At 49.3% G+C, this 19,690-nt stretch overlaps 1 protein-coding gene across 5 annotated transcripts in view; it reads left to right on the top strand.

Annotated features, from left to right (window-relative positions):
* The window catches only part of EHMT1 (euchromatic histone lysine methyltransferase 1), a 111,620-nt gene that overhangs the window by 84,331 nt on the left and 7,599 nt on the right, over window positions 1-19,690 (top strand). For 4 of the 5 annotated variants that reach the window (XM_038767798.1, XM_038767797.1, XM_038767796.1 and 1 more), the window contains exons 10-20: window positions 815-960; window positions 2,953-3,096; window positions 4,242-4,468; window positions 7,911-8,084; window positions 9,839-9,921; window positions 11,345-11,451; window positions 13,261-13,383; window positions 14,561-14,662; window positions 16,802-16,906; window positions 17,916-18,070; window positions 19,247-19,414. In XM_038767798.1, the coding sequence (XP_038623726.1) occupies window positions 815-960; window positions 2,953-3,096; window positions 4,242-4,468; window positions 7,911-8,084; window positions 9,839-9,921; window positions 11,345-11,451; window positions 13,261-13,383; window positions 14,561-14,662; window positions 16,802-16,906; window positions 17,916-18,070; window positions 19,247-19,414 (1,534 nt within the window). The remainder of the gene's footprint in view (window positions 1-814; window positions 961-2,952; window positions 3,097-4,241; window positions 4,469-7,910; window positions 8,085-9,838; window positions 9,922-11,344; window positions 11,452-13,260; window positions 13,384-14,560; window positions 14,663-16,801; window positions 16,907-17,915; window positions 18,071-19,246; window positions 19,415-19,690) is intronic. The other variant, XM_038767799.1, reaches the window with a different exon arrangement.

Here is a 19,690-nt window from a genome sequence, read left to right as displayed (position 1 = left end):
GCCATTCATTCATTCAGTCGTATTTATTGATCGCTTACTGTGTGCAGAGCACTGTACTAAGCGCTTGGGAAGTCCAAGTTGGCAACATATAGAGACGGTCCCTACCCAACAGTGGGCTCACAGTCTAGAGCCAGGGAGTCAGAAGGATCTGGGTTCTAATCCTGACTCCGCCACTTGTCTGCCGTGTGACCTAACGCAAGTCACTTCCCTTCTCTGGCCTCAGTTACCTCATTGGTAAACTGGGGGTGAAAAGCTGTGGGCCCCATGTGGAATGGGGACTGGGTCCAATAGGATTAGCTCGTATCTACCCCAGCATTTAGAACAGTGCCTGGCACTTTGTAAGTGCTTAACAAATGCCATTAAAAAAAAAAACAAACAAAGCATTCCCTAGTTCTCTCACAGCGTTCCTGTAGGTGGTTGGTTATGGCTGGCCTTTCTTACCTCCGAGTGACCCTGCAAAACAGCTTCATTCCTCTGGGCCTTAGTTTCCCCAAAGGCAGAGTTGGCCTGATGGGCGTCAGACCGCTTTGAATAGTGAGCGCTAAGGTTCGGACTTGGAAAATTCCATATCAATTTACACAAAGCGTTATAGTGAAGAGTTGGCTGCTATCTTGTCTCCCCCTCTACAGCTGTAAGCTTGTAAGGGCCAGGGAACGTTATCTGCTAATTCTGTTGTGTCATCCCCTCCCAAGTGCTTAGTACAGTGCTCTGCACATAGCAAGCGCTCAATACATACCATCAATTGGTTGATCTTCTGCACGGGGGGTTTTCGGGCTCTGACCAAAAACCATCAAGAGTTCTTCTTCTATTGTAGCTCTTTCTAACGGTCCAGAAATAGTGGAAACGGATGGTCTTCAGGAAGTGCCCCTCTGCAGCTGTCGAATGGAGACCCCCAAAAGCCGAGAGATCACTACGTTAGCCAACAATCAGTGCATGGCAACGGAAAGTGTGGACAATGAGGTAAAGCTCATTTGGAGGGGGAGGTGGGACGAGATCTTTGTGAGAATCAGCATCCTCCAATTATCAGAGGAAAACTGGGTCTCTTTGGCGCATTAGGAGGAACTGGCTTTTGAAGTAGGAAACCACTTGGAGAGCCAGGAGACGGAGCTTAAGGCTGAACTCTCCACCCCGTACGGAAAGTTTAAATAGTCTGCCGCGAGGGTCAGTTTAGCAGTAGATGGTTTCTTGGTGCTTCTCCCAAAATTCAGATGTTGCTCTAAGAGCAAACTGGGGTCTGGTAATGACTTTGCTCTTTTTTTAAATTCTGGCGAAATTGGTGTTGTGGGTGTAATCGGAGCCGCATTCTGTTGTGGTGGCAACCCAGAATCCCTAGGGGTTGAGAACCTGAAAGCGAAATTTTAAACCCACATAAAACGCTGGTTGTTGGAGGGTTCCCCTTCAGAGTTGAATAGAATGAAGAGGGGGACAAAACAAACAAACGGAAATCAATGATGGGCATTGGATTTTTAAATACTGCAATGGAAGAATGCCGTCTAAAGTGCTCATATAAATAGATCCCAAATGTCAGTTTAGGGACTCAAAGCGTGTTAACGTGAAATTGGATTCGAGAGGTTTCCGGTTTCCTCTCAGTAAGTCAACAGATGTTTTTCTCTTTGAATATTAAAACAGATTCACCCTAACTTGAGAAGAGAAAGTGTAATGAACTAATGTGTATTTTTTTTGGGGGGTGGGGAAAATAATTTATAATTTTTCCAACTACTAGCCATCTATACTGGCTTCATGCTTCTAGGCTTGACCCCCTTTCATAAAGGCAAAATGAAGTCGGCTTTCAATCAAGCATATATACTGAGCGTTTACTGTGTGCAGTGCACTGTACTCAGCACTTGCAACAGGACAACATTACAATGTTAGTAGACATGTTCCCTGCCCACAAGAAGCTTACAATGTAGAGGCCTTGTGGAGGAATTCACATAATGAAGCTGTCTCTTAAGTTATGCATACTCCTCATTATAAATGTCTTTACAGGGCATGAATTCCTTGGGTTCACATTTGTGCAGGTTAACAAATGATGCCTTTTTTTCCCATCAAGATGGGCTTTCCTGTCTCTTACACTCTTGTTATCTGTCCGTTAATCAGTGGTGTTATTATTGATAATTATTATTATTATTGTATTTGTTTAGCACTTACTATGTGTCGCACGCTCTTCTATGCACTGGGGTAGATACATGGTAATCAGGTTGTCCCACGTGGGGCTCACAGTCTTAATCCCTATTTTTTCAGATGATGTAATTTGTGAATGCAGAGCACTGCACTAAGTGCTTGCAAAAGTCCCAGCCTCTCCAACTGTAGAATTACTCATTCAGTGGGATTTACTGGGCATGTACTATGTTTGGAGCACTGTACTAAGCGTTCGGCAGAGGACAATACAACAGAATTAGCGAACATGATCCCTGCCCAAAACGTAGGACCCCATAGGTTCTTTTCCTTATGAGGAGAGGGAGTTTTTCATTTTTCCGGGGTTCATAATAATAATAACTCTAGTCATTACTATTATTTTTATTATTATTTAAGCATTTACTATATGCCAGACTCTGTACTGAGCGTGGGGGTAGATACAGTTGGATCAGGTTGAGCGCAGTCCCTGTCCCGTGTGGGGCTCACAGTCTCCCCCATTTTACAGATGAGGTCACTGAGGCCCTGAGAAGTGAAGTGACTTGCCTAAGGACACACACCAGACAAATGGATTAGAACCCATGACCTTCTGACCCCCAGGTCTGTGCTCTGTCCACTATACTGCACCGTTCTCAGGGTTCCTCCTCCTCCAACCCCCATGCCCCTTCTGGACTGTAAGCTCGTCGTGGGCAAATAACGTGTCTGTTGATTGTTGTATCGTCCTCTCCTAAGCGGTCAGTACAGTGCTCCGTAGGCGCCCAATAAGTACAACCGACTGAAGCAGTGACCCGAGCCTTGTTTCTCTCTCTCTGATTTCAGTTGGGCAGGTGCACCAACAGCGTGGTTAAGCACGAGTTGATGCGTCCGTCCAATAAAGTCCAGCTCCTGGTACTGTGCGAGGACCACAGAGGGAGGATGGTGAAGCACCAGTGCTGCCCAGGCTGTGGGTACTTCTGCACAGCTGTAAGTGGCCCCCCGTTCACCCCGGGGGACGGTATCATCATCTCCACTTCGCTTCAACCCCTCTCTCCTCTCCCCGACCCAATCGTTAGCCCCCCTTATTGGCCTCCCCCTCGAGACTGGAAGCTCGTTGCGGGCAGGGAAGGAGTCTTTTCTTCTGTTGTCCTCTCCCAAGTGCTTAGTAGAGCGCTCTGCACGCACTGAGTTCAATAAATCCGATTGAGTGGCTGACTCCTTGTCAACCGTGTCGCGCCCCCCGTTTCCCTAACCGATTCTGCCACGGCCTGCGAGGTTCAGTCGCTGTGGGGAAGCCGCCCCATGGGAAATCCCATTGGTTCATTCAGTCGTATTTATTGAACGCTTACTCTGTGCCGAGCAGTGTACTAAGCGTTGCCAGAGGTGGGGTTTCAAAGTAGAGTCACTGACCGTCTTTCATTTGCTGACCATTCGCTGATTGGAAAGGGCCTGCTGTAGGTGATACTCAGAAGCCTTTCAGGCTTTAGCTGCGCTCTCTTAATCTCTCCACCTCAAGTTCTCTATGCCTTGGGGTCTCTGAGGTGTCTCTGTCCCAGAGCCCTGCTGTCTCCCTGCCTCAGAGCTCTGCGGCCTCTCTGTCTGAGCCCCTTCATCTCTCTATCTCAGAGTTCTTCCATCTCTCTGTCTCAGAACACTTCTTCCATCTTTCTGTCTGGGTCCCCCCATCTCTCTGTCTCAGGGTTCCGCCGTCTCTCTTTCTCAAAGCCCCTGTGTATCTCCATGTCTCAGTGCCCCTCTCCGTCTCTCCAACTCAGTGCCTCTCACTCGATGGAGTCGCTATCCTCAGCCCTGAGAACGCAGGGCAGGTCCTCTGCCCGATTCCTCTCCGGGCCCCGCCGATTCCGACGGTATCGGGCACTGTGGGGGAACTTGAGAACATGACCCATAAAGAGGGCAGCCCTCCGTTTCTCCCCTCCGGACCAGTAGAGTCTCTTCACGAAATGAGCGCCCGCGGCATTTCAGCAAGTCTGAAACGGGGGTTGGCGGCGGCAAGGCCGGTCCCACGGCGCACCGACCTGCCAAGAGCTTGTCTCTCGGAAAACCCGCCTCGCCGCCAGAGTCCCAACTAATCCGTCCTCTCTGGGGTTCTCCCTCCCTCCCGATCGTCTCAGGGCAGCTTCATGGAATGCCAGCCCGAGAGCAGTATCTCGCACCGCTTCCACAAGGACTGCGCCTCTCAAGTCAACGACACGAGCTACTGCCCCCACTGCGGCGAAGAAGCCTCGAAGGCCAAGGAAGTGACCATCGCCAAGGCTGACACGACCTCCTCGGTGTCCTTGACTTACGAGCAAGAAAAGCCGGTTTCCGCGGAGGGCAGGGCAGACACTACGACGGGAAGGTAACCAAGATGGAGGGTGACGAAGAAGGGAGCGGGAGGGGAGGAAGCGCCAGCTTGGTAGGGAAGGCCTCTTGGAGGAGGTGGAGAATTAAGCCGTAGAATGTGGTAGTCGCCTCCTGAAGAGGCGGATTCTGTATTTGCCAGGTTGCGCGAGTCCTATTCCAAACCAGGTTTCCCTGAGTTTAGTGTGTGGATTTTTTTTTTTCCCTCACCCAGGGGAAATGATCAGGCTTGTGTTTGCTTTGAAAGATCAGGATAAAAATTAGGCTTTCAGGCTTCGTTCTAACTTGTTTATGGCTCACGATGGCGAGATGTGTAATTCCTTTCAAGAGTTTGCAAATATATGGGCAGTGGACATGTCCGCTTATTCTGTTCTTTGGTACTGTCCCAAGCGCTCAGTATAGTGCTCTCCACATAGTAAGCGCTCGATAATTGCCACTGATTGATTGCAACTGGCCAAACAAATGCCGGCTATCCCTCCCCCCAGCTGACATATCCAGCAATGTTAAAGGCAAGGCTGCTTAATTCAAGGTATCAGAATCTAATGTTGCCCCTAAAACTTAAAAATATCCAAGTATTCATCTTGAGCTCTGGGTTTTTACAGGAGTCAGGAATGCTGACACTCAAACAAGTGTCAATTGTGTGTGAAAATTGACCTCAGATGCCCGTTACCCAAGGAAACTCCCCCCACCTTGAAAAAGAATTATTGATGATGCTTTTTAAAGCAACCAAACTTCCAGATACCAGCAAAGATCAGTGCTGTCGATGACGGTGGAAATATGGATGATTCGTAGTAATGATAATGATGGTATTTGTTAAGCGTTTACAACGTGCTGAGCAGTATTCCAAGTGCTGGGGTAGATACAAGCTAGTCGGATTGGACACGGTCCCTGTTCCACATAGGGCTCGCGGTCTTAATCCCCATTTTACAGATGAGGGAATTGAAGCTCAGAGAAGTGAAGTGACTTTCCCAAGGTCACACAATAGACACGTGGTGGAGCTGGGATTAGAACCTGTGACCTTCTGACTCTATCCACTAGGCCATGCTGCTTAGTATCTGGAGCAGGAACTAGTCCAATCTTGGCTCTTAAAGCTGAGTGGTGCGTTTTGGCAGCTTCATTTAACTCTGAATGAACTATCTGAGTATTGTAATCGCGGAAGTTGCACTGAGCCAACAGAGCACGCACAGCTAATAGGTTTTCGGCATCCCTGGGAATGGCAGAGGGAATCGTCGTCGCACCCAAGGAAAAACACAGAGCCGTAAGGAAAACCATTCCTGAGCCAGAGCCGTGGTCCGTCCTGGTGGGAGTTTCATCTCCATTACTTGGAAGAATCCTGGGATGGCCCTTCTCCTAATAATCTCTTGTCCCACTTGGGGCTCACAGTCTAAATCCCCATTTTACAGGTGAAGGAACTGGGGTCCCGGGAAGTGAAGTGACTTAACCAAGGTCACATAGCAGACATGTGGCAGAGCTGGGATTAGAACCCAGGTCATTGTGACTCCCAAGCCTGTCCTCTATCCACTAAGCTCCGCTGCTTCCCTTAATTGTTATCCTAATTTATTGTACTTGTTAAGCACTTCCTATGTGCCAAGCACTGTACGATACGCTGGTGCGTGTACAAGATCGTCAGGTTGGATGCAGTCTTTGGCTCCACACGGGACTCACAGTTTAAGTGGGAGGGAGTAGGATTGGAACCCCAATTTACAGAGAAGAAAGTGAAGTGACTCGCCCACGGACACCCAGCAGGGAAGGGGTAGAGCCGAGGCTAAAACCCAGGACCTTAAGCCACCCACCTCCGGGCCCTTTCCACTAGGCCACACCCCTTCTCTGCTTCTCCTCTTTAAAACCACGCAGCGTCCCGCTGGAAAACAAGCCCCACCGAAATCAGACGCCTCAGAACGGAAGCCCACCACAACCCCGTCATTCCCCTTTCTTCACCCTTCTGGGGGATCGGGCAACTCGTCTCCTCTGTCAGTCTGCCCAGTCCGTGGTGAGAGTCAGACTTTACTCCCCAGCAGTTGATTCCTTCTCAACTGCGTTTCCACTCATCGGCACCCACTTAACTCCTTCAGTCAGGAAACGGAGCGAAAGAAGGGGTGCGGAGGAGAGGCAGGGAGAAGAAAATAGTGATGTGGGGGCGGTGAACGGATCACCCCTAGGAATCAAACCTTGGAAACAGGGTGGAAGTGGGGATGGTGACTTGAGGCTTGGCTGGGGGAGGGCGGGATTGGAAAGTGGTGATGATAATATTTGTTTCGCACTTTTGCCTCCTCAACGCTGGTCCCCGCCTGCAGAGAATTTACAGTCTAGTAGTCAGAATCACTTCTGATCCCAGAAAAAAGTTTGTTCCACCTAGCCTCTGAACCCTCTTCTCTCCTCCTCTCTCGCTCTCTCTTTTTTTCCCCCCTTAAATGGTATTTGTTAAAAGCTTACTGTGCACCAGGCACTGTACTAAACGCTGGGGTAGATACAAAGTAATCGGGTTGGACACGGTCCCTGTCGCACATGGGGCTCACAGTCTTCATCCCCATTTTGCAGGTGAGGGGACTGAGGCCCAGAGGAGTGAAGTGACTTGCCCAGAGTCACACAGCAGAAAAGTGGCAGAGCCAGGATTAAAATCCAGGTTCTTCTGACCCCCAGGCCCGGGTTCTATCCACTAGGCCGTACTGCTTCTCTCTGTCCTCTTCCTCCTTCCCTTCAGTAATTTGCCATTTCCTTAGCTCCTTAAGAACCCTGAAGAGGTAAGCTCATTGTGGGCGGGGAATATGTCTGTTCATTGCTCTACTGTCGCCTCCCAAGTGCTTAGGACAGTGCTCTGTACATGATAAGCGCTCAGTAAATACGATCGAATGAATGAATTAATGAATTCTTGCTTCCCCTCCCCACCTTCCTCTCTCTCCTCTATTCCAGAGCTCCCAGCAGCTCCAGGAGAACGGTTTAGGGGGTAGATGGAAACTGCCAGTTCTGTGCTAAGGCCCAGGGCTAATTGCTTGGGATTCCTGTGCCACCCCCAGCATAAAAAGAAGCAACATGGCGTAGTGGAAAGAGCCTGGTCTTGGGAGTCAGAGGACGTGGGTTCTAATCCCGGCTCCGCCACTTGTCTGCTCTTGGGCAAGTCAATCAACTTCTCTGGCCCTCAGTTACCTCATCCGTAAAATGGGGATTAAAAGTGTGAGCCCCACGTGGGACAACCTGATTACCCTGTGTCTATCCCAGTGCTTGGCACATAGCGCTTAGCAAATACCATAATTATTGTTATTATTATTATCAATTGCCACCAAATAGATTCTCCAGCCGAACCCTCCTCCCCCTGGGTTCAGGACTCAGAGAATATTCTGGCAAGTTCTAGCTTATCTCCGAAAGAATGGATTATTTCTCCCCCCGCTGCCCGCTTTGTTTCAAGGCCTGAAACGTTTCCAATATTTGTCTTTCCCTTTAAGCGGCGTTGGAACACTGCTCTCCGAGGAAGAGAAGCCCGAGAGTTCCACATCTCAAGCCCCCGAGGGCTTCGATGGCGCCGGGGCTTCGGTCTTGGCGAAGCCCGCCGCCAGCCTATCCCAGGGACCCGTGAAAGAAACCTTGGAAAGCGCCCTGATCGCCCTGGATTCCGAAAAGTAAGATCCGCTCTTGGAGATTGCGGAAGACACGCTGGCAAAAGACCGTGAGCCCAGCGCTCTGTTGAGCGCTGGGCCGGATACATGCTCGTCAGGTCAAAGACGGTCCCTTTCCACACGATAATAATGATTGTATTTACTGAGCGCTCACCACGTGCCGGGCACTGTACTAAGCTCTGGAGTAGATACAAGCCAGTCAGGTTGGACACAATGGGGCTCACAGTCATCATCCCCATTTTACAGATGAGGGAACTGAGGCAGAGAGAAGTGAAGTGACTCGCCCGAAGTCACAAAACGGACGAATGGCGGAGCCAGGATTAGAACCCAGGTCCTTCTGACCCCCAGTCCCGGCGCTCTGTCCGTGACACCACGCCGTTTCTGCAGGCTGCCGTAAAGTCGATTCTCTTGGCGCGTGCCACCGACAAGCTATGGAAATGGGATAACCGCTCCCCTATTTCTCCAGGGCTGAGTGTGCTGGGAAAGAAAACAATCTGGGCCCGGTATGCCTTAGGCAAACCTAAGAGCAGAGTGAAATCATTTCAATCAGCCAGTCAGTGAGATTCATTGAGCACCTAGGGGGTGCGAAGCCCTGAACTAAGCACCCACCCGTATCTTGGCATCACTAGTGGGGTCTGAAAAGTCCGGGGACTTGGTACCATTCCGAAAGACTGGAAAATGCAACATTGAGCTGGACAGCGTTTTTTTTTTTCTGGCCCCGAGAGGCATCTCTGCTGTTCTCTCTGGTGGGAAGCAATGTGGCGTAGGGGAAAGAGCCCAGCCCAGAGGACCTGGGTTCTGATCCTAGCTCCGCACTTGTCTGCTGGGTGACCTTGGGCAAGCCATTTAACTTCTGGGCTTCAGTTGCCTCATCTGCAAAATGGGGATTAAGACTGTGAGCCCTGTGTGGGACATGGGTTATGTCCAACCTGATTAGCTTGTTGTTTTAATAGTAGCAGTAGTAGTGGTATTCCAGGCCCCCTGGGCACTTGAGAAGTACAAAACAGAGAAGCAGGATGGCCCAGTGGAAAGAGCCCGGGCCTGGGAGTTAGAGGACCTGCATTCTAATCTCGGCTCCACTGCTTTTCCGCCGTGTGCCCTTGGCCAAGCCACTTCACTTCTTGGGCCTCAGTTACCTCATTTGTACAATGGTAATAAGGACTGTGAGCCCCATATGGAGCAGGGACTTTGTCCAACCCTATGTCAGCCTGTGTCTACCCCAGCGCTTCGTACAGTGCCTGTCACATAGGTAATGCACTGAACAAATACCATTTAAAAAAAGAAAGAGGATCCGTGGCTTACAGCTGTGATGCAGGGCGGCTGAATGTTTCCCACTGCTCCGGGCCTGCATGGATTCGGGTGGGCAACTTATGGCTTCCTTCTCAAGGCCTCAGTTACCTCATCTATAAACCCCGGGGGGGGAGATTCACCTGATTTACTTGTATCTACCCCAGTGCTTAGAATAGCCCTTGGAACATGGTAAGCATTTACACAGGTATCATAATTATTGCTATTCCTGAGGAGAATCCGATTCCCCTGCCAGTTGCCACCTGCTCGTCCACCTGGAAGACCGAAAAAAACTCCCCAAAAAGTCAAAAGATGCCCTAGGTTTATTTCGTTCAGCGGACCCTATCCCGCCAGCCCCCTGGGGATACCAGCACTCAAGGCTCTGGAGTGTGTCCACTTTTAAAGGGGACTACAGGGCAGAGCTCCTTCCCAACAGCCCTTTCTCATCCACGTTCTGCTCCCCGCAACAGGCCGAAGAAGCTGCGGTTCCATCCGAAGCAGCTGTATTTCTCCGCCCGACAAGGGGAACTGCAGAAAGTGCTGCTGATGTTGGGTAAGTCGGTGGTCGCGGAGTGGGATCAGAGCCCCCACAACCCCCAGCCTCCGATCACTCAGCAGGTAGCAGGCCGGGTTTGCAGTCGTATTCATTACCTCAGGCCCCAGAAATCAGCTGAGTTTTGCTTTCCCATATGGCGTCGTTGCGCTTGGATTTACTGTTCTCCTTTCACAGAGCCCTTCCTACCAGAGCTATTTGTGAAGTTCTCCTTTCAGGGCCAGTCGGAGGTTTGCAGACCTCTTGATTCTATTTTCTTTCGAACCGTTGAAAAGACAACCGCGGGGTTATGGAAATCAAGAGGAAACACTCGAATGGGAAATACTCGGTTTGAGATAGAGGGGTTATTTAGGATTTCAGCTTGGAAAATGTGTTTCTCTGGGACCGCCTCTGGGAAGCTAGATATTAATAGTCCTTCAGCTAAGGAGGAATTGAGCGTATTGTAAGTTTCTTTGGAAACCTTCTGCCCAGTGAGATTTCAGGCTGATCTCAGTCTTGACTGACAGGGCAGAGTGATCTTCCAGCTGGATTTAGGGTAACATCGCCCAAGCCCCTTGATTTTTTTTTTTTTTTAAAAAGGAAAAAAATGTTTACCCCTTTTTGGCCAAATGGTAGAAATTTCAGATCTCAGGGTGGTGGTGCCAAATGCCTTTCTTTATCCACGCACCCGGCCAATAGAAAGGTTTGATTGCAGAAGGAGCGGGGTGACCTTTCTACTGGGGCTCATCGAGCTTAGAGAAGGAAGGCTAAAACAGCCTTCCCCGCCTCTTGAACCAGTGTGGGCGGCCACTGTGTGATCGTTGGTTTGTTTGCTGCTGTTGCTGCCCTCTTTGATCGCTGCCTTAGATCCTGGCTAGGACCAGAATGCTTGGTTTCACCCTGGCCATGGACAGCAGCGGCCCAGGTGCAAACCATTAAAGTTTAGAGCCCCACCGGGCTGTAGCTCACCTTGCTGGCTTTAGCAGGGTGGCCTAGAGTCAGAAGGACCTGGGTTCTAATCTCAGGTCAGCCATAAGTCTGCTGTGTGACCTTGGACAAGTCACTTCTCTGGGCCTCAGTTACCTCATCTGTAAAATGAGGGTTAAGACTGGGAGTCCCATGTGGGACAGGGACTGTGTCCAGTGTGATTACTTTGTATCTACCCCAGCAGTGCTTCGCATATTGTAAGCACTTAGTACCATCCTTATTATCATTATTATTATATGGAACCGGCCTAGGCATGGTGGCCTGATGTGGGGAAGCAGCAAACTGGAAGGTTTCGTCTTTATCTTGACAGATGTTTTGGAGTCTTGTCCGCCATGCCAATTTGAGCCTGACACTTTGTTCCAAGAACTTGGGAGCGTTGGGCTTTTTGTGGCCGATTTTTGTGTTGCTACTTGCCCGTTCACTGACTGTTGGGGGAAACCCATGCTTCCCTTTTCAGTAGATGGAATCGACCCAAACTTCAAAATGGAGCACCAGAATAAACGGACTCCCCTCCATGCAGCAGCTGAGTCTGGCCATGTGGACATCTGTCATATGTTGATTCAGGTAATAATAATAATAATGATAGTGATAATTGTGGTATTTGTTAAGCACTTACTATGTTCCAGGCACTATACTAAGTGCTGAGTTGGATACAAGTGAATCAGGTTGGACATATTCCATGTCCCAAGTAGGGCTCACAGTCTCAATCCCCATTTTCCAGATGAGGGAACTGAGGCTCAGAGAAGTGAAGTGACTTGCCCAAGGTTACACAGCAGACAAGTGGCCGAGCCAGGATTAGAACCCATGACCTTCTGACTCCCAGGCTGGGCTCTATCCATTACGCCGCGCTGCTTCCCCTAAGCAGTAGGTGCGTTTCTGCTTAGACTTTTTTTCCAAACGAGATTAAAATAAGGAGCTTTTATTTTCCCAGTCCATCAATGGGCTAGATATTTCCTCTTCCCCTGCTTCCAAACTTTAGATTCAACGTGCATCATTCTCCTCAAGCAGGATGCTTAGTACGGTGTTCTGCACACAGTGCCTGCTCAATAAATTTGATTAATTGACGAATTGGTGGCTGTGGAACAAAATCACCTTTTTAAAATCATGTCTGTTGAGTGCTTACTGTGTGTCAGGCATTGTTCTAAGCCCTGGAGAAGATACGAGCTAGTCTGGTAGGGCACAGGCTGTGTCCTTCGTGGGACTCATGGTCTTAATCCCCATTTTCCAGTGAGGTCACTGAGGCATAGTCTAGTGACTGTCTAATAATAATAATAATGGCATTTATTAAGTGCAAAGCACTGTTCTAAGCGCTGGGGAGGTTACAAGGTGATCAGGTTGTCCCACAGGGGGCTCACAGTCTTAATCCCCATTTTACAGATGAGGTAACTGAGGCATAGAGAAGTTAAGTGACTTGCCCAAAGTCACACAGCTGGCCGTGACCCGTCCAAGGTCACACCCCAGAAAACCACCTCTGAAAGTGGAACAAATCACATTCTTTTTTGGGGATTTAGGATCTTGTCAATCGGTCTGTGGTATTGAGCACTTACTGGGTGCAGAGCACTGTACTGGATGCTTGGGAAAAAAACAGTTGGTAGACAGAATTTCTTAAATGAAGTTGGAATGTAAAGGGAGGTTTATGGTGGAGTGAATGGCTGTACTTTAAAAAAAATTCTACTTCAAGAATAAATGGACAGGAGAAATTTTTTCAAATGAGGATGTGATGAGTAAACTTTGAAGTGTGAAGGCATTCCATCAAGGAGCACACTGGTAAAGTCTTCCAGATTCATTAATTTCAGTTATCCCTTTTAATAGGGGTATCGGTGATTGCTTCAAAGTCCCATTTGAGTGAGGTATTCAGTTTGGAATTGCATTCAATTTGCTCAGAGGTGGAAAGCAATTAAAACATTGAGAAATTGCGTGGCCTAGTGGGGAGAGCTTGGGCCTGAGAGTCAGAAGGGGTTTGGGTTCAAATTCCAGATCTGCCACCTGTCTGCTGTGTGACTCTGGACAAATCACTTCACTCCTCTACGCCTCAGTGACCTCATCTGTAAGATGGGGATTAAGACTGTGAGCCCCATGTGGGACATGGACTGCGTCCAACCCGATTAGCTTGTATCTACCCCAGTGCTTGGCCCATAGAAAGCAATTAACAAATACCCTTAAAAAAAAATTAAAGAAAAATCACGTGGGATGGTCAAAACAAAACATGAGTTAGTAAGGAATAGGAAATGTCAGGTTTCACTCTCAGTAGGAAAAAAAAACCCCAAACAGAAACAAAAACCTAGAGAATTACCAGATTCTTTTTATTCTTTTCCCAGTAATGTCTTTGGAGCATTCTGGAATTGAGTTTGGCTGGGTCTCTTGTTTCAACAGGCTGGCGCCAACATAGATACCTGCTCAGAGGACCAAAGGACCCCTCTCATGGAGGCAGCAGAAAACAACCATCTGGATGCCGTGAAGTACCTCATCAAGGCTGGAGCACTAGTAGATCCCAAGGTAACCACCCCTCCACCCATTCCACTTAACAGACCAGCCTCGATCAATCAATCGATGCTGTTTATTGAGCGTTTACTCCGTGCAGAGCACTGGACTGAGCGCTTGGGAACGGACAGTCCAACAGAATTAGCCGACACGTTCCCTACCCATAACGAGCTTACAGTCTAGTGGAATTTCTGGTCCTTTCGGAGGGTTTATTCAGTTCCTGGGAGGAAAATGCCCATTGGTAGAAAGTAGATTGCTCGCTGAAGTGCCTCCACTGAAAGTAACTACTCCCCCTGCACCACCTTTGATTTGGAGGCTGGTGGCAGCGGCCACTAAGTCTGATCCGAGTCTCCCATGCCTGCCTCTGATTCTCTTTGGGCGCTTGGTATTTGCCCCGTATCTAGGACTTATTTATTTCTAATCAATCAGTGGCATTCAGACATATTTATTGATCACTCACCATCTGCAAAGCACTGTACTAAGCGCTTGGGAGAGTACATTATAACAACAAACAGACATATTCCTGCCCACAATGAGCTCACAGCCTTGAGGGGGAGACAGACATTAATATACATATCACATACACTCAGAGGGCTACACAACTCCATATGTTCCCAAAGTCATTTGGGAAGAGAAAGAGAATCTACAGGTTAGTTGAGGCTTGCTTCATTCTGTACACTTACTGGTTTGGAGTTTACTAATTAAGCGCTGGGGTTGGCGTTAATTAATCACTGGTACTTATTGAGCTCTTAGTGTGTACAGAGCACTGTACTAAACATGTGGCAAAACCTGGGAGTTAGAGGAGCCGAGTTCTAATCCCGGATCTGCCACATGCCTGCTGTGTGACTTTGGGCCGGTTGTCTCACTTCTCTGAGCTTCAGTTCCCTCATCTGCAAAGTGGGGACTCAATACCAGTTCTCCCTCCTCCTTAGATTGTGAGCCCTTTGTGGCTCACACAGACTGTGTCTGACCTGATTATCGCATATCTTCCCCAGTGCTTTGACACCTAGTAAGCGCTTAATAAATGCCATCATTATTATTATTATTATTACCTCATCTGTAAAATGGGGATTAAGACTGTGAGTCCCATGTGGGGCAACGACAGTGTCTAACCTGATTACTTATGCTTGGCACGTAGTATGTGCTTAACAAATACCATTATTATTGTTATGTGATGCCATTTATATTTCAGGATGCAGAGGGTTCCACGTGTTTGCACTTGGCTGCCAAGAAAGGCCATTATGATGTGGTTCAGTATCTGCTGTCCAATGGACAAATGGATGTCAACTGTCAGGTGAGACACGTAGAACTGAGGTTTGCTTTCAGAAGGAGGCCAGACCGTCTTAACCAACAACTTAGACATTGGAGGGAGGGAGAAAGGGGAGAGAGTGGAGGATCATATGCGTCTCAGTCTGGTTCAATATTTACTCTCCAACGGACAAATGAATGTCAACTATCAGGAGAGACACACAGTACTGAGTTGCTCTCGGCTGGAGGCTGGGCCGCCTTAACCAATGACCTAGATATTGGAGGGAGGGAGAAAGGGGAGAGAGTGGTGGATCATGGGGTAGCCTTCGCTCTGGTTCATTATCTACCCTCCAACGGACAAATAAATTTCAACTGTCAGGTGAGACACAGAGAACTGAGTTTGGCTTTCAGCTGGAGGCAAGGCTGCCCTGTTCAATGACTGAGGTATTGGAGGGAGAGAGAAAGGGGACAGGTGGCGGATCGTGGGATCGCTCTTCTCTGGTTCTCCCGCGGTGCCTATAAGAGATTCACTTCTGAAAAGGAAACTGAAGAAGAAGAGCCAGATCCCAAAGTCATTACATTCAACAGTATTAATTGGGCTCTTAATAATAATAATAACAATATATACTTTTTTTTGGTACTTGTCAGACACTTCCTATCTGCCAGGCGCTGTTTTAAGCACTGGGATAGATACAAAGTTACTGATAAGACACAGACCCTGTCGCACTTGGGGCTCACAGTCTTAACCCCCATTTTACATTTAAGGGAACTGAAGCACAGTGGAGTGACTTGCCTAAGGTCACACAGCAGACAAGTGGCGGAGCCAAAATCAGAACCTGGGTCTTTCTGGCTCCCAGGCTCAGGCTGTTAAGCGCTTACTGTGTGTTCTAAGCTTTGGGGTAGATTCAAGTTTGTCTGAGTTGTATTAGTGCTTGTTTTTCTTTCTTTTTTTTTAAATCAAAGCCCCTTACTTCATTTATTTCAATATAGCCCTCCCGAAACTCCTGCAAGGTTGGGTCAGGTGGTATATTATCCCCATTTTACAGATGGGGAAACTGAGGCACAGAGCAGTTAAATGAGTTGCCCAAGGTCACCCAGTAGCCAGGCGGCAGAATTGGGACCAGAACCCCGGGGTCCTCCACCTTCCTTCTAGACCACTGGGCCCCGCCACGACAGGAGCGAAGTCTGCGGTCCTTACCCTTGATGAGCTTCCAGCCGAGGGGTATTTCTTTGCCCCACTCTGGCCTGTTCACGCCATCTCCCCGAGGGTATCATAATGGGTCCCAGTTGTGAGGATTTTTCTCTTGGGCACTAATACTCCCAATAGTCATTTTGGGAGCTCTGGCTGATGAGACGCCCAAATGCTCCTTAGCTATGAAAAGAGAAGAGAGTGGATGATTAAAGTTGATGGATCCAAAGCTCGGCGGGCATTCCTGGCCCCTAAAAATCCCAGCGGGGTTTTTATAGAAGCAGCATGACAAAGTGGATAGAGCCCGGGCTGGGAGTCATGGTTCTAATCCCGGCTCCGCCACTTGTCTGCTGTGTGATCTTAGGCAAGTCACTTCACTTCTGGACCTCAGTTCCCTCATCTGTAAAATGGAGATTGAGACTGTGAGCCCCACATGGGACAGGAACGTTGTCCAACCCAATTTGCTTGTTTCCACCCCAGCACTTAACAGTGCCTGGCACATAGTAAGCGCGTAACAAATTCCACAATTGTAATTATTATTATTAGTAGTAGTAGTATTATTATTATTAATTTACCCCCGAAATGGCGCCCAATGGGCTGGGAGGGGGACGGCCTGTTTATCCGCTTCCCTTGCGTTCACGGATCTTGGGACTTTAAAATTGTAGTTTTAGAGACGCAGCGTGGCCTAGTGGATAGAACCCAGGCCTGTGAGTCAGAAGGCCCTGGGTTCTAATTCGGGCTCCCCCCTCACCCCGGCCAGACCGTCCAGCTAAGAACCCCCTTGCCAGAATACCTGAATATTAGCCTCCTCAACTGGCCAACGTCCACTGTAACAGATACCACAGCCGTCGTCATGATCAGCGGCATCCTTGCCACAAGGGCAAAGACCATCTATCCCAGGGGAAGGCCAGCGCGTGAAGGAAGTCCATGGGATCCTATGCCTTGGCTACCCAGAAGCCTTCCATGTTGTTTCTTTCCCGCTCCCTTTGCCAACAGGATGACGGCGGTTGGACACCGATGATCTGGGCCACCGAGTATAAGCATGTCGACCTCGTGAAACTTCTCCTCGCCAAAGGGTCGGACATTAACATCCGAGACAACGTAAGTCCCTGAGCCTTTCCGGGCTGTCGAACCCGGGTTTCTCATCTCTTTAAAACAGTAGCCAGAGGGAGAAGGGTGGGCGAGGGCGACCCTTTTGTTCGCTGGCATCTAGATTTGGATACCTCGCCTATCTTGCCCCCGACCCCCTCGCCCACGCCCTGCCTCTGGCATGGAGCGGCCTCGCTTTCCCCATCTGTATAGCGCTTAGAGCAGTGCTTGCACATAGTAAGTGTTTAACAAATACCAAAATTATTATTATAATGGGGAGGACAGTCTTATTCTCCCTCCTCACTCGGACTGTCAGACCCAAGGGGGACAGTGACCGGGTGGGGCCTAACAATCTGGTACCTCCCCGAATACGGTGATGGACGCATAGGTAGAGCCCAGGCTCGGAGTCAGAAGGACATGAGTTCTTGTCCCGGCTCCACCACTTTTTGCCGTATGACCCTGGGCAAGTCACTTCAGTTCTCCGTGCCTGTTACCTCATCTGTAAAATGGAGATTACGACTGTGAGCCCCATGTGGGACATGGACTGTGCCCAACTTGATTACCTCGTATCTACCCCAGCACTTAGAACAGTGCCTGGCACATTGAAAGCGCCTAACAAATACCATAAAAACCCATCGCAGGTAGCACTTTAGTTATCAATCCAGGCTCCGCCACTGGTATGGCGCTTGCCCTGTGTGATCTGTGTGCAGAAACAGCGTGGCTCAGTGGAAAGAGCCCGGGCTTTGGAGGCAGAGGTCACAGGTTCAAATCCCGGCTCCGCCAGTTGTCAGCTGGGTGACTTAGGGCAAGTCACTTCTCTGGGCCTCAGTGACCTCATCTGGAAAATGGGGATTAAGACTGAGCACACCCCTCCCCCCGCCATGGGACAACCTGATCACCTTGTAACCTCCCCGGCGCTTAGAACGGTGCTTTGCACATAGTAAGCGCTTAATAAATGCCATCATTGTTATTATCTAAGCGTCGTAACGTGCTAAACTGTCTCTCCTGTTTCTCCCTCCAGGAGGAGAATATCTGCTTGCACTGGGCAGCCTTCTCAGGTTGCGTCGACATAGCGGAGCTCTTGCTGGCTGCCAAGTGTGATTTGCACGCGGTCAACATCCACGGGGACTCCCCCCTGCACATCGCCGCCCGGGAGAACCGCTATGAATGTGTGGTGTAAGTAGAGCTTCTGCGGCTACTCCTCACCTCGGCTTCTGACGTCCCTTTTCCCCCCCGTCATGACAAGCAGTGCTGTTGAGGGAGCGCTTTCCGTGTGCAGAGCACTGTGTTAAGTGCTTGGGAGTGGGTAACACAGCAGAATAAGCAGTCGCGCTCCCTGCCCATCACGAGCTGTCAGTCCAGAGGACGAGCTTATTATTATTCTAATATCTGCTCTGTCGATTGCCCTGCCTCTTGCTTGCCGGGGGACCTTGGGCATGTCACTTCATTTCCCTGGCCCTCAGTTTCTTCAACTGTCAAATGGGGAATAAATACCTGTTGTCCCTCCCACTTAGACTGTGAGCCCCATGTGGGACCTAATTAACTTGTATCTGCTCCAGTGCTTTAGAACAGTGCTTGACAGGCAAGGCTTAACAAATATCATTAAAAAACAGTCTATAGTAAGCAGTTACGTGCAAAGCACTGTTCTAAGTGCTTGGGAGAGTCCTATCCAACAGAATTAGCGGCCACGTTTCCTTCCAATAACAATTCATTCATTCATTCAATCGTATTTATTGAGTGCAATCGTATTTATTTTGTGCAGAGCACTGCACTAAGCTCATACAAGCTTACAATCTAAGGAGCGGTGGCGGGGAGCAGGCATTAATATAAATTAACTCAAACGAGGTGTTTTTTGACCTGGTTTTCTCCAAACTGCCCCGATCTACGTCTGTGGCAGTTTGTGTGGAATGGTGACAAGGTGCATTATGGATCACTCTGATATTACCCAGTCCCTCTTCTCTTGAAAGCTGGGAAGGGATTCATATCCAGGATTTCCATAGTTGCATTTGGCCTCCTTCTACCCTATTTCCTTACTTTGTCCCATTCCCCCTCCCCGCCCCCCAACCCTCCTGTGCCACACACATTAACCACCCTCCCTCCACACTCATGGGAGTTGGGAGTTTGGTGTTTGGCGAGGTTCCAGAATGGAATTTGGGGAGAAGCGTTTCAGAATGTCGCCTTCCTCATGAGGGCCTGTGTGATTGTTTGATGTCCACAGACCTACCTCCGTAAGCCCTTCCTCAGCCGGCGGCCTCTGACCTTGCTCCCGGCAGCCCGTAGTCTTATCTCTGGAAGTCTCGTACGGTTGATGGATTGGAAGATTTGAGCGTTTTGGGGTTTTGGTTTTTTTAGCCTGTTTCTCTCTCGTGGCTCTGATGTCAGCTTGAAGAATAAGGAGGGTGAGACCCCACTGCAGTGCTCAAGTCTCAACTCTCAGGTCTGGGTGACTCTGCAGATGAACAAGACCCTCCAAGAATCGCCTACTGACAAACCCACCCAGGTAGAGAAGACGATGAGCAGGTACGAGTCCGGCCGGCCGGACCCTCGACCGCTAAAACGGCCCCCTCCGGCGCTCCCCCAACGCCCCCAAACTCGGGTATTCATCGGTAGCCGCTGCGACTTTGAAACGCGGGTCGGGGAAAAAAAAATCTCTCCCGTCCCCCCCACGACGTCGGGTCTCTTTCACTTCGAAACGTTCCGAGAGCAAATTCAGGGTCATTTTGGTTCCACGTTCCCGTAGGTGATTTTGTTGTCATTGTCCCTCTTGGTTTGGGCCGGGGGGGAGGAGCCCCTTCA

Source organism: Tachyglossus aculeatus, chromosome 27, assembly GCF_015852505.1.
Source record: "Tachyglossus aculeatus isolate mTacAcu1 chromosome 27, mTacAcu1.pri, whole genome shotgun sequence".
Taxonomy (NCBI): Eukaryota; Metazoa; Chordata; class Mammalia; order Monotremata; family Tachyglossidae; genus Tachyglossus; species Tachyglossus aculeatus.
Note: the sequence above shows the minus strand (reverse complement) of the source record. Positions and strands in the feature narration are given on the sequence as shown.